A 12711-nucleotide genomic window follows, 5' to 3' on the forward strand; every position below is an offset into this window, starting at 1 on the left:
TTGCATCTCGCTCAATAGATGCATAGGAATGGCTTTGTTCATTTCATCTTCAGCAAAAACCTGTGATTAGTCAGCTTTGTCTTCACCCTGCAGCTTATCAGGATAAGGAGACTGAGCCACATGCAGCCCTCTGTCACATTTGTGGGCATCCAGGCCACTCCTGGCTTACATCATTACCAAGGGGTGGGTGGAGATAATTACAAGATTTAGGTTTAAAAATTGCTTTCTGAAAGTGTGCTTTACAAATAAATAAATAAATAAATAAATAGAAACCCATTCTCAAATACAAAATCCTAACACCCTAATGTCTATTTTTCATGTCCACGTGTGGTTTCATATTGCTTTGCTGTAGAAAGTTTCTCACAGTTGCACCATTTCCTCCCTTTCTAGGAAGCGCTACAGAAAATCAGGCAGAAAAACACAATGAGACGAGAAGTGACCGTGGAGTTAAGCAGCCAAGGATTCTGGAAAACCGGCATTCGTTCTGATGTCTGCCAGGTGATCGTTAGACCTAGAGATCCCTCTTGAAATCAGTTTCTTTTGTTAGTTAATAGACATCAGATTAATGTCTCCTAATTTTGCAATGTTAAGGCCTTAGGTACACAGGGGGGTTGCCCTGTTACATTATAGCGAACCATCACTGGTATTGCTGCACTTGTATAGACAGTACTATTTGCAATGGTGGCACTTACCCCTGATTGAAACAAGGGAAATCTGTGCTGGTGCAAATTGTGGCTTATAGCAGTTGTACAGATACGCTGTTGCCAGACAACCAATGACTGTAACCAGGATAAAACCCCAGTGTAAAAAAGAGTGAAGAGGCTAGCATTGAGTTTTCAGGGCTTGTTGGTCAGTATATTGGCCTTTTTTACAAAACCTTTTTTTTTTTTTTTAATCATGTCTTCAAGGAGAATTTAAAATCTGTTGTATATCAGTATTACAAACTGGGGCCAAACATACTGCTTGCTGTGTACAAATAGTATTAAAACTGTGGTCTGTGCACTAATTCCCTGTGGAATTATTCTGGTTGCCCAGAAGGCTACTACAGTGGACAGCAAATGCAGAAAAACTGTGACTGGTGGGCATGCGTCACTGGTCCTTGAGATGATGTATTGTTGATAAAGTGGTCAGGAATGAAGATGCACAAGAAGCACAGTTATAGAACATATAGTTGGGGGTCATCCCCCTGCCCCTGAGATTGTTATGAGAGAAACTAATAACAGTATTGGATTTTAGTTTAAATAGTAGAAATTCACTTAAATCTAATTCTATTCAGCAACAATGTTTTCACTTCCCAGTAATATAGTTCTTACCAGTCATCACATCTACAATGTTAACCCACATTTCGTTCTAAAAAAACCCCCAAAACTCTCATGCAATCTTATGCTCTTTTCAACAAAAGGTAATCCTTATATTCTCACAGCACTATGTTCACCAGTTCTTACTCTATGACAGTGCTTAGTTTCACCAACATACCAAAATCCACAAAGACACTTAAGCCCATAATTACAGGATCTGTTATACATGCTTAACTGATTTTCTCCTATACATCCACTCTGTTCATTCATCCCCTTTAATCATACATTTGCATTCATTGTGAAGTGATACATGGATAATTTTCAGATTTTATCTTCAAATAAGTCTTGTTTCTATGAACCCTTAAACTTGATTTTGATAATTACAACAGGAATTATAATTTTATATTGCCTATTGTAAAAGCATTCATTATTTTACATGCATATATAAAGTATTGTTTTAAATTACGTATTATGATTTAGCCACTATAAATCTTATATTTCTTATTCTTCCATAAGAACTTTGCTATTGGCATAACAGAATAGTGTAAACTGTGCTACTTGTTCAGTTATCAATTATTTCCCCCAGATCACTGGTCTAGAACCAGTGCTTAGAAAAGTGTATAAAGGGGGGAGATATTGAAAGTCACAAAGTGCACTTAGGAAACCAACTCTTATTGAAAGCCACTAGGATTTGGACACTTAACTCCCATTTCAGTTCTGACAATCTTACCCAGAGCGTTTTTGCTAGACAGCCAAATAGCAACTTTGTAACTGCCTTTCCAACTCTTCCTAGCATTCAGTCTCTCAGGAACTGCTAGAGTTCAGTCCTTCATAATGTTTGAAAACATTGGCCACTGAATTCTCATGAGGAAGTTAGTGAAATCAAGATGGCAGTGAGAATGTAACTTTATACTGCACAATTTTCTTGCCTGCCATCTTGAAATAAGTGCTTAGTATGGGATAAAAAGCTGGTTATCCCATAGTATTGCCAACTTTTTTATCACACAAAACCAAATACCCTTGCCCCTTCCCCGAGGCCCTGCCCCTGCTCACACCATCCCCCATCCTTCCGTCGTTTGCTCTCTCCCACCCTCACTCACTGTCACCAGGCTAGGGCAGGGGATTGCAGTGCAGGAGGTCCAGGATGGTGCCAGAAATGAGGGATTCAGAGTGCAGGAGGGGGCTCCAGGCAGGGGGTTGGGGTGCAGGAGGGAGTGAGGGCTCCGGCTGGGGGTGCGGGCTGTGGGGTGGGGTGGGGGATGAGGGGTTTGGGGTGCAGGAGCTGGTTCTGAGCTGTGGCCAAGGGAGTCAAAGTGCAGGAGGGCACTCAGGACTGGGGCAGGGGGTTGGGGTCTGAAAGGGGGTGTGAGCTCTGGCTGGGAGGGTACAGGCTCTGGGGTGGGGCCATGCATGAGATGTTTGGGATGCAGGAGGGGGTTCCGGGCTGGGGCAGGGGTTGGGGGGGAAGGAGGGGTTGTGGGCTCTGGCTGGGGGTGCAGGCTCTAAAATGGGGCTGGAGATTAGGATTTGGTGTGCAGGAGGGGGCTAGGGCTTGAAGCAGAGGTGTGGGGTGCGGGAGGGGGTATGGGCTCTGGGAGGGAGGGTGTTTTGGTGAGGGCGGGAACTCGGGGCTGGGGCAGGGAGTTGAGGTGCAGGCTCGAGGAGAGAGTTTGCGTGCAGGAGGGGGTTCTGACCTGGATCAGGGAGTTGGGACGGCGCTTACTTCGGGCTGCTCCCTGGAAGTGGCAACGTCCCTGCGGCCCCTAGGTGGAGGTGCAACCTCCACACACTGGCCTTGCCTGCAGGTGCCTCCCCTGCAGCTCTCACTGGCGGCCGTTCTGGCCAATGGGAGCTGCAGAGCTGTCGCTTGGGGCAGGGGTAGTGTGCGGAGCCTGGCTGCCCCTGCGACTAGGGGCAGTAGGGACATGCCGACTGCTTCCAGGAGCTGCACGGAGCCAGGGCAGGCAGGGAGTCTGCCTTAGCTCCTCTGAGCCACTGACCAGAACCGCCAGGGTCCCTTTTCGACCAGGAGTTTCAGTCAAAAAAAGGATGCCTTGTGACCCTATTATCCCAGGTGTCCTCATCTTGGTAGTTTATGAAATATTATACTTTAAAATTATGTCAGAGGCCTAACCTGGCCTTCAGTCTTTTTTTTTTTTTCTTTTATACTAATCAAAGACTGCATATTGTAGCAAGTGCCAGATGGTCATGCAATGTTCTGTCACTACTTGACTTTACCTTGATAGGCCTTGATATGTTCAGCAATATGCAACAGGAGAATCTTTGTTGCACCCAACAAAGTATTTCAATAGAAGTCTGTTTTGTTTTTCTTGGTAATTAATACACATGAATAGGTTCTAATTTAGTTATATTCATTGAAAGGCATAAGTCCATTATTATTTTTAGTTTGTTTTGATTTACTGAGAAATAAAGTAAAATGCATAGTGTCATAACAAGCTAAACTTCTTTATGTGTTTGATTGTTACTCCGTTGGGTTCTCTGTGTTTTTTAAATGAGTAGTTTTCCTCATTGCAATTATTTTCCTAGCATGCAATGATGCTTCCTGTTCTCACCCACCATATTCGCTACCATCAATGTCTGATGCATTTGGATAAGTTGATAGGCTACACTTTTCAAGATCGGTGCTTGCTACAGGTAAGAAATGCCAAAAGACAAATTACATACTAATTTGCCATTTGAGTTCTGCAGGACTGAAGCTCTGCTCCTGTGGAGCAAGGTAAGGGAGAGCTGCATGCACGACCATCGTCCCCAAGATAGTTAGGCTTACGTGTATAAATCCTGCTGAATCCACTAACTGGAGAAATTATGTGTATTGCTGATATTGGAAAGCACCTGATTATTTGCACCTCTGATCTTAAAAAGGTTCCAGGTGTCCTGTGAGAATCTGTAAAATCAGGTTTCCCCTGCTTGTGGTTTGTAAATCACGGAATCCAGCAGGATGAAAAGCATTATATACGAATGCAAGATTATATTTTTGTTACTTAGTGCGTTCCTTTGTCATACTGAAGATGTGTCTGTAAATATTGCCTTGTACTATTTTGTAGTTTATTATTTCATAAAGAATCCATTGTGTTCAAAGCTATGAACAGACGGATGTCTCTTCAGACCTACAGGTGTTTGTTGAAATGTTCACAGTTACAAATTCAAAGAGAGAAGCTGTGTTTCTTTTGGGGTTTTAATACGTCTGTGTTGCATGATCAATCAGTTGTGCAAGTGCATTTTTGCACACTGGGACTCTCAGCAAAAACCGTCTATTGCAGATCTAAATGAAAGGGCAAAAATAAGTAAGTAGATCTGTGTTATCAACCTAAAAAGTGTATTTTATATATAATTTCCAATTTAATTTCTAAAATATAGGTGTTCACTTTGTTTTTGTTTTTACATATAATGAATCAAGAATTATTTATAAAAACACTCTCAAATGCTTTGTACTTCATGTACAAACCAGATTAGTTCAATAATAGAGGGGATGGGTCCTATGCTTAATTATGAGCATAGTTTTTTTTCACATTTCCTGTGTTTTAGAGTTAAAGATTATTTAAAAAAAAAAAAAATCCAGCCAGAAAAGCCTACTAACTGCCATGACTGAACGCTTGAAGCAAAAAGCAAATAAGTTATCAATAATGAGGGAAAGCATAAGACAAGGTGCACCAACATAAATCACACTGAATGCACAGAGGCACTTTATCTAGGCTTGATCCTTTTGCATGCTTATTGAATAGCTAAGAATTTGTTCCAGGAGAGAGAGTCCCTAGTGAGATTTATATTTCACCATTTAAATAACTGCATAGGATGCCAAATATACAAATATGTAATCTCCCAGTGATGATGTATGTTTCATCATACAGTATGCATTTAAATATCTGATAGAGAAGAGAGGCTGAGGGGTGTTTCATTTATTTTTGTTTTCACTATTCTGATGAGTTTTAGTGTGTTCTATTTTAGAGGAGTAAGTGTTTTAGAAGGATGGGTTTGACAAACTGTAGTTAGTATTAATTAGGTATTTAACAAGGATTTGTTAAACAAGGAGTAAATGCTGTAAGTTGAATAACAATTCGATCTGACAATAGTTAAAATAAGCTTTGTTTGAATGAAGAGGGCAAAGGAGCTATTTAGAAGCTTTTTGTTTGGCATCAAAGGCTCCAATCCTACACAAATTTCATTTATAACTTTCTGCGTGTAAGTAGTCCCATTTAACGCAATGGGGCTGCTAACAATTCTCATATGTGTGTTTGCACGATTGGGGCCTAAGTCTTTGTCTTTGCTGTATTAATTGCTACTGACACCTCCCATTTCTGCTGCCATTTATAAAGTGATAGCTGCAAAGATGCAAGTTTCTGGTAGTGCTTACAATACAAACTAAATATAGAGCTCAGGTCTGCCACTCCTATTCACCTACACTAGTACGTTGCTCTGAGAGGGGTCACAGCAAAGGCAATGAGAGTAAAGGGCTATTCATTGTGAGCAAGAGTAGCAGAGTCTTTGGTGAGCAAAAATTACATCATCTGTCTTTTACCAAAAAAAGACGAGGCTCTCCTTATTGATACTTTATATATTTGTATTGAGTTACAAATGCTTGAGGTGGTATTGCAGTATATAGATACATCCATGTAGTAATAGTATTAGATTTCATGTTTTTGTACTAAGCAAATCTTCATATTGTTCAACATAGTTCAGCCAAGTTAGCAAGCAAAGCATTTTAGGGCAAATTGACAATTCCGCTTTTTTTTCTTTCAAAAACTAATTTATTTCTTTAAATAGCTTTTAAAAGTTAATTAGTTTAAGTGGTGATCAGGCATAAATGATGTATTTTGTGACATATCTGAAGCCGTACATGCTACATTTTAATTGCTTGAACCAGAGTTACTAATTGCCAACAGCACATCATAGCATGTCTTCAGACTGAGAAATAGCTATTGTTAGCAGCTACCAAGCTAACCTTGCTCTTAGCGTTTTCAAAAATAAATCCAGTTTTTGACTTGCACGTGCTTCTTTCTAGCTTGCCATGACTCATCCAAGCCATCACCTAAACTTCGGAATGAATCCGGACCACGCAAGAAATTCCTTGTCCAATTGTGGGATTCGACAGCCCAAGTATGGAGACCGAAAAGTCCATCATATGCACATGAGGAAAAAGGGTATGCAATTACACCATTATTGTTTTCTCTCTCACCATCCTTAGCCTCCAAGAAGAACTGCCACCTAACTGATGCTTGTTCAGCCTATATTCTCCTGAGGGCTTGTCTTCACTGCAGCGTTAGCTCAAGTTAACTCTGTGAAGTTAGCCTAGCTGGAGTGACAGTGGTCACAATGAGTGATTGTGTTAGCAGTACAAAGTAGCTACATCCATACTTCACTACTAGCTGGAGCTTCAATAACACTTGAGCTTTAACACACACTCACCAGCCTCACTGCCCTTGAGGGCCAGCTATCTTGAGTTTAAAGCACCATTTACCTGGAGCTAGAGAGTTTTGTGTGTGTATGGGAGTCAGATTGGGGCAACATTCAAGGATTATTGAGCTAACACTGTAGTGAAGATTAGCTCTAGGAGAGAATTTTAGTGGAAGTTTCTAATGCTTGAGCACCTGGTAATACAAATAATTAAAAAATAATAATAATAAATGACGGGCAGATCTATTCTGAATGATTGTATTTTACAGATTAGCAAACAAGTAGTTGACAAAATAAGCAAGGATAATAAATCACAGAATATACTTTGTTTTATTTTTTATAAGTGTATCTATTGATATTTTCATAATGCAATAAGTATATTGAAGTATATTTTATAAAAATGATGAAGTCTCATTAATGAGACCCCTTTGTAACACTGCTATGAAATACTTGCTGAAACATGGAAGCAGAGCAGCTGTCAAATGTGTGGGCTCTGCTGCACAACTTCGTTCTCCCTTAAATACAGGCAACTGAAGTAATACAAATTGTCTGTTGTTCATACAGTGTTGGGGGCAGGGGGAGGGTCTATTTCATTTGGAGCCTGGCCTTTCTGTGACTTCATATCTGGTTCCATGAATGTAAAAGCAGTTTCCTTTGGGCAGTCATTAGCTAGCCATTAGTCCCTAAAAGGATTATACCTGAATAAAAATGCCCTGCTGTAATTTAACTCTGGATCTGTGATGTTTCTGCTTTCTGACTGACCCAATGGCATTTTTGTTTGTATGGTTTTTTAAATGCACAGTGAGTTTTGCATAGTAAATACAAAGTAACGTTTGAAGAAATTACTTCAGTGAAATTGGTGGTGATTTTTAATAACTGTTTAGTATTGTTTATTTTTACAGGAATAAACACTTTGATAAATATTATGTCCCGCCTTGGGCAAGATGATCCTACTCCTTCCAGGTAAAGAAAGCAGCTAATACTTTGCTTCCAGTATTTTAATTATGTGCTAATGTGTGCAGTTCAGCCTTTTTCTTGGACCTAGAAGGTTAACTAAAAATGAAAATACAACTCTAGTTTCTTAAAAGCCTTTGTAACAAAACAGCCAGATGAGTTTTAACTATTGGGAAGTAAGTGCATGTGTACACATACTTATTAATATGCATGTGCAAGCAAAAAAATCGCTCCAAAAATATTGTTTTGGGTTTTTTAATAAAATCAAGTGGCTTTTTTGAAAAAGATGAACAGCAAGAGTGGTGAATAGAAAAAGTCTTTTTAAAAGGGTGTTACTCTGAACTTGCAAAGCCACCATTTGCCAAAAAAACATCCTTTTGTAAAGGCACAGACAACGAAGCACAAGTTCTTTAATGCATCCAGTGAACAAGACATTTAAGAGAGCCCCTAAAGAAAATCTGCTTCAGTCCACAAAACTTAAAAGAATCATTAATACTTCTGTTTGGACAGCTCAAATGGTGGACAACGAAATGCTCCATTTATTTTACTGCATGTGCATAACACAAACTTTCCACTGCACTTAAAAAATGATCAGGAACTAGATTCTGTGCCACCCTTACTCACAGGGAGTAGTATCTTACTCCATGAATAGTCCTATTGAAATCAACAAGGCTACTGATGAAGTAAGGTATCACTCAAAATGAGCATGGGTGACACAGAATTTGGCCCAATATAACTGAATATATATAATAACATGGAACAATATGTTTACTACAAAAGTAATTGTTTAGCTTAATAACCAATTATAATAATTATAATTACAAGTACAATAGTTAACTAAGTCACTAAGAATTATGTGCAAATGAATTACATTTGTATTGCTTAAAATTTGCATTTAGGACATGCTTTGTAATCACTTCTAGATGCCCTGGTCCTGCGGGGCTAACCAAAGTGAGTAAGAGAGACTTGGGTCATCCTGCCTATTAGAAAATTGGTCTGAAATCAACAAGATTCAATAAAGACAAGTGCAAAGTACTGAATTTGGGAAGGAAAACTTAAGTGCACAATTACAAAATGGAGAATAAATATCGACGTGGTGGTACTGCTGAAATAGATCTGGGGGTTATAGTGGATCACAAATTGAATATAAGTCGTCAATGTGATGCAGTTGCTAAAAAGGCTAATATCACTCTGGGGTGTGTTAACAGGAGTGTCATAAGTAAGACATGGGAGGTAATTGTCCCAGTCTACTCAGTGCTGTCCAATTCTGGGCACCACACGTTAGGAAAGCTGTGGACAAATTAGAGAGAGTCCAGAGGAGAGTAACAAAAACGATAGAAGGTTTAGAAAACCTGACTTATGAGAAAAAGTAAAACAAACTGGGCATGTTTAGTTGTGAGAAATGAAGACTGAGGGACCTGATAGCAGTCTGCAAATATGCTGTTAAAAAAGAGAATGGTATTCAGTTATTCTCCTTGTCCACTAAAGGTAGGCCAAGGAGTAATGGGCATAATCGGTAGCAAGGGAGATTAAGGATAGATATTAGAAAAAAAAATTCTAACTACAAGAGTAGGTAGGATCTGGAATAGGGGAGATTGTGGGAGCCCCATCATTGAAGGTTTTTAAGAACAGATTGGACAAGCACCCATCAAGGATGTTCTAGGTATACTTGGTCCTGCCTCAGTGTAGGGGCTGGACTTGATGACCTTTCAAGTTCCCTGCCAGCCCTCTGCTTCTGTGATTCTACCTCCATGCACTGCCATGTAAGACTCTCCCAGAGTACAGCTCTGGGTGTGGGCTGAGGAAGCAGGAACACCTGCAAACAAATGGATGAGGTGAATGCTGGGCGCATGACGCTACACTACCCTAAAAGGTTGTTGTAAATTATTCCATCCCGCTTTGGGGCAAGTTGAGAGCAACAGAGGAGGAACTGTGATTCTGAGTGACGCTCCCCATGGGATTGTTCTGCTCCACAGGGCTGAGCTTAAAGATTCATTCTAGTCCCTTTACATTGTTCTTGGAGTTCTGGTGTATTTACACTATTGTACTCCCAATTATAAAATAATATGTGCAAGTATAGGTCTAATATCCATCAAAAATTCACTCCTTCTCCCAAAGGGAAAGAAAAACAAGGAGAAAGCACTCAGTAATTATACGATCTCCGCTGAATGGACTGGAAAATCCATACTTCTCAGATCTGTTTGCCATTATGCCTCTACAAAGAGAAGTTATACTATAACTAACACTTTGCTTTTAAATAGCACTTGGTGCTTGAACCCCTACTGAAATTCTGCTTTTTAAAAAGTTAGATAAGTGATTTAATAATTTGAGCAAGAGCAAATTGCAATAAAAGCTGTCAGACACTTGAAAAGGGACCTCTGGAAAGAAACCACCAGTGTCTTAGGCCTCGATTCTACAAACATGACCTATGAAATCAATGGGGCTACTTCACGTGCTTAAAGTTAAGCATGCATAAATGTTTGCTGAAGCTTGAGATATTCTGTACTGAGACTAGTTCCCTATCTTACTCATCTGGTAGTGCCTAGCTTTCTGTCCCTTACATGTTAATAAACCTGTTAATGGGAGAGGGCTTGAAAAAAAATTTAAACAAAAAGTAAGATAGAGCACTCATAGAAGCAATAAAAAAATGAGAGCAAGAGAGATAGGAGGACCCCAAGAGAGGAAAAGAGAGGGAACATAGTTATTATTAGTTTGATAAAGTCTTTGAAGGCATCTTCTTCTGTTCTAGTAAATCCTCCTACGAGCCTGAAGGAAATCTCAGAAAATGGGGCAGAGGACACTTGTCTTTGACATTAAAGGGACTATGAAAAATAAAAGAACATACAGACTACCATGTAGTTGGAGATGCACCAACAAATCAATTGTAGAGTCATCAGGTCCAGGAGGTGTTTCTGTTTGTTATAGACATCTCCCCAGCAGTGCACTGAGCTAAGGTTGGTGATTTATTTTAAATCACCTAGTCTTTAAAAAGCCTGATCTCAGCATGCCATTACACACTGCTATTCAGAAATCCTGCTTCCTTTCTCCCTGTTAAATGCTGATAAATAATCTATGAAGATTCAAAGACCTGTGGTATCAGTTCTGAGTTTGATAACCCACAGGTTCTTTGCTATATATCAGAGATGAACGTATCAAAATAGCAAAGCAGCAGGATCATTTCCCTTCCTGATCACCAAAAGAATTAAACTTTACTGTACAAATAACCAAAATTCACTGGGGTTACTGACAATAAATCTCAAAATACTCTTTCAGGATTAACCACAATGAACGTTTAGAATTTTTGGGAGATGCTGTGGTGGAATTTTTAACTAGGTAAGTTTTTGGAATTTTTCTACAAAATTCTATATTGTGTCTCATTCGATATATATATATATATATATATATATATATATATATATATATATATATATTTTTCCTTAACATTCAACTGTATTACACTTTCAAATGTGAAGGTTTGGATAGTCTGTGTATTTGCTGTCCAGTATCCTTGCAATGATTTTAAGAGCCGCACATCTGCGTATATTTCTTTTCAAGCCTCTTACAATGCTGGCGCTGTGAAGAGTAAGATTACAAAATGAAAGGCTAATGTCTCTGTCCTGTCAAATGCTATTTGAAGTTGCTCATGACAGTAGGAGATCAACTTGTCTTGGGCCAAATACTTTAGAGCTTATAACCAATTTATAAAAAGGAGAGAGATTATTTTTAAATGTGTCATTCTGTTTCCATGCCTTCCCTTGATCTCTTCCCCTCTAATCTCAAGAGTGGTGTTTACAAGCAATATTGAATGTGTAGAATTTTTTAGGGGGATTATTTTCTAAACCTCAGTCCTTAGGGGCACAGCTTGCATCTTGTCTTTCACCAATATATATTTACATTCACGTACAAACCATTTGAAAATAATAACACAAAACAAAATTTACAGTTCATTAAAAATCACACCCCATTTTGCTAAACCGAGTCTTCTGAAAGCAGTAAATACTGGAAAATTACAAAAATACTGGCCTTTCTCAGCCTAGTGCAAGTGGCAGCCAGCTTGGTGAAAAGTGCCATCCATTTGTGACAAACAGCAATATCAGCATTCAAAGTGAAAGATTTTAAATCCTTTTCCAGAGCCCTTGTCAGTCCATTTTTAAGAGGGAAGTAGTCAGTGTGCTTAAGGGGAGGCTTTTAAAAAAGCTCATGGTATTATGGATAACAAAATTGCACTTTTGTAACTATCCTCTGATACCCAACAACTACTCTGGATTACGGGCCACTGTCAATATCTGTTTCTTTACTTTAAAAATCTGTGGCCTTTTCTAGAAGGAGAGCGGAGGTAAATTTTTTGTGATGGAACACAAATTCCTAGTATTACTGCTTAAAAACTATTGTTTAATAGTACACAATCCTCTGAGACTTAAAAACCTGTATATTTGGATTTGTATGTAAATTTCAGTGTACATTTTGGGGTTGTCTATGCAATGGGGTATCGCTTTATGGGGTTATGATTTCTAAAGTGTATTATTGTTTTGCGCATTCGCGCTTTAACGTAGTGCTGTTCAAAATAGTACTGTGTTAAAGTGCACTAGAGAACCTTTGTGTGCATCAGCGGGGTCTATAGACCAATTAATGTCCAACATGTAAGCATGCGTTGGAAATCACACCCCCATAAAGCACATTACCCCACATTGGAGACAAATCCTTCGTTTTCAGTGTTAACCTCTGAAACAACAATGACATTTCTGAGAGATCCACACCACACTCATAAACGCTATTACTATAGTGCATTAAAATATGCAACTTCTACATGTATAGTTTGTTACCATTCTCTAAAAAAGAAATGTTTTACAAGGAGATCTGAAATAATCCCTCTTCCTCTCTAGAGATATATTGCATACTTGTATACAAACAAGAGTGTGTGTCTGTGATCCAGTGGGCCAGAATACCCTCTCTAAAGTAATTGAAAGTTTTCATTATCTATATAAACCTTTATTCTTTTTTACATTTTTACAAATTTGACATAATTACATAAAGAACTCAGCAACAA

General features: G+C 39.0%; 1 protein-coding gene across 3 annotated transcripts in view; it reads left to right on the top strand.

The window, feature by feature from the left end:
- DROSHA (drosha ribonuclease III) overlaps window positions 1–12711 on the top strand; it is a 113787-nt gene that overhangs the window by 62243 nt on the left and 38833 nt on the right. For all 3 annotated transcript variants that reach the window (XR_006279074.1, XM_043508433.1, XM_038388590.2), the window contains exons 16-20: window positions 391–498; window positions 3846–3953; window positions 6319–6457; window positions 7613–7673; window positions 10938–10997. Coding sequence is in view for 2 of the 3 variants with exons in the window: in XM_043508433.1 (XP_043364368.1) it covers window positions 391–498; window positions 3846–3953; window positions 6319–6457; window positions 7613–7673; window positions 10938–10997 (476 nt within the window). In the remaining variant the exon portion in view is untranslated. The remainder of the gene's footprint in view (window positions 1–390; window positions 499–3845; window positions 3954–6318; window positions 6458–7612; window positions 7674–10937; window positions 10998–12711) is intronic.

This window comes from Dermochelys coriacea, chromosome 2 (assembly GCF_009764565.3).
Source record: "Dermochelys coriacea isolate rDerCor1 chromosome 2, rDerCor1.pri.v4, whole genome shotgun sequence".
Classification (NCBI taxonomy): domain Eukaryota; kingdom Metazoa; phylum Chordata; order Testudines; family Dermochelyidae; genus Dermochelys; species Dermochelys coriacea.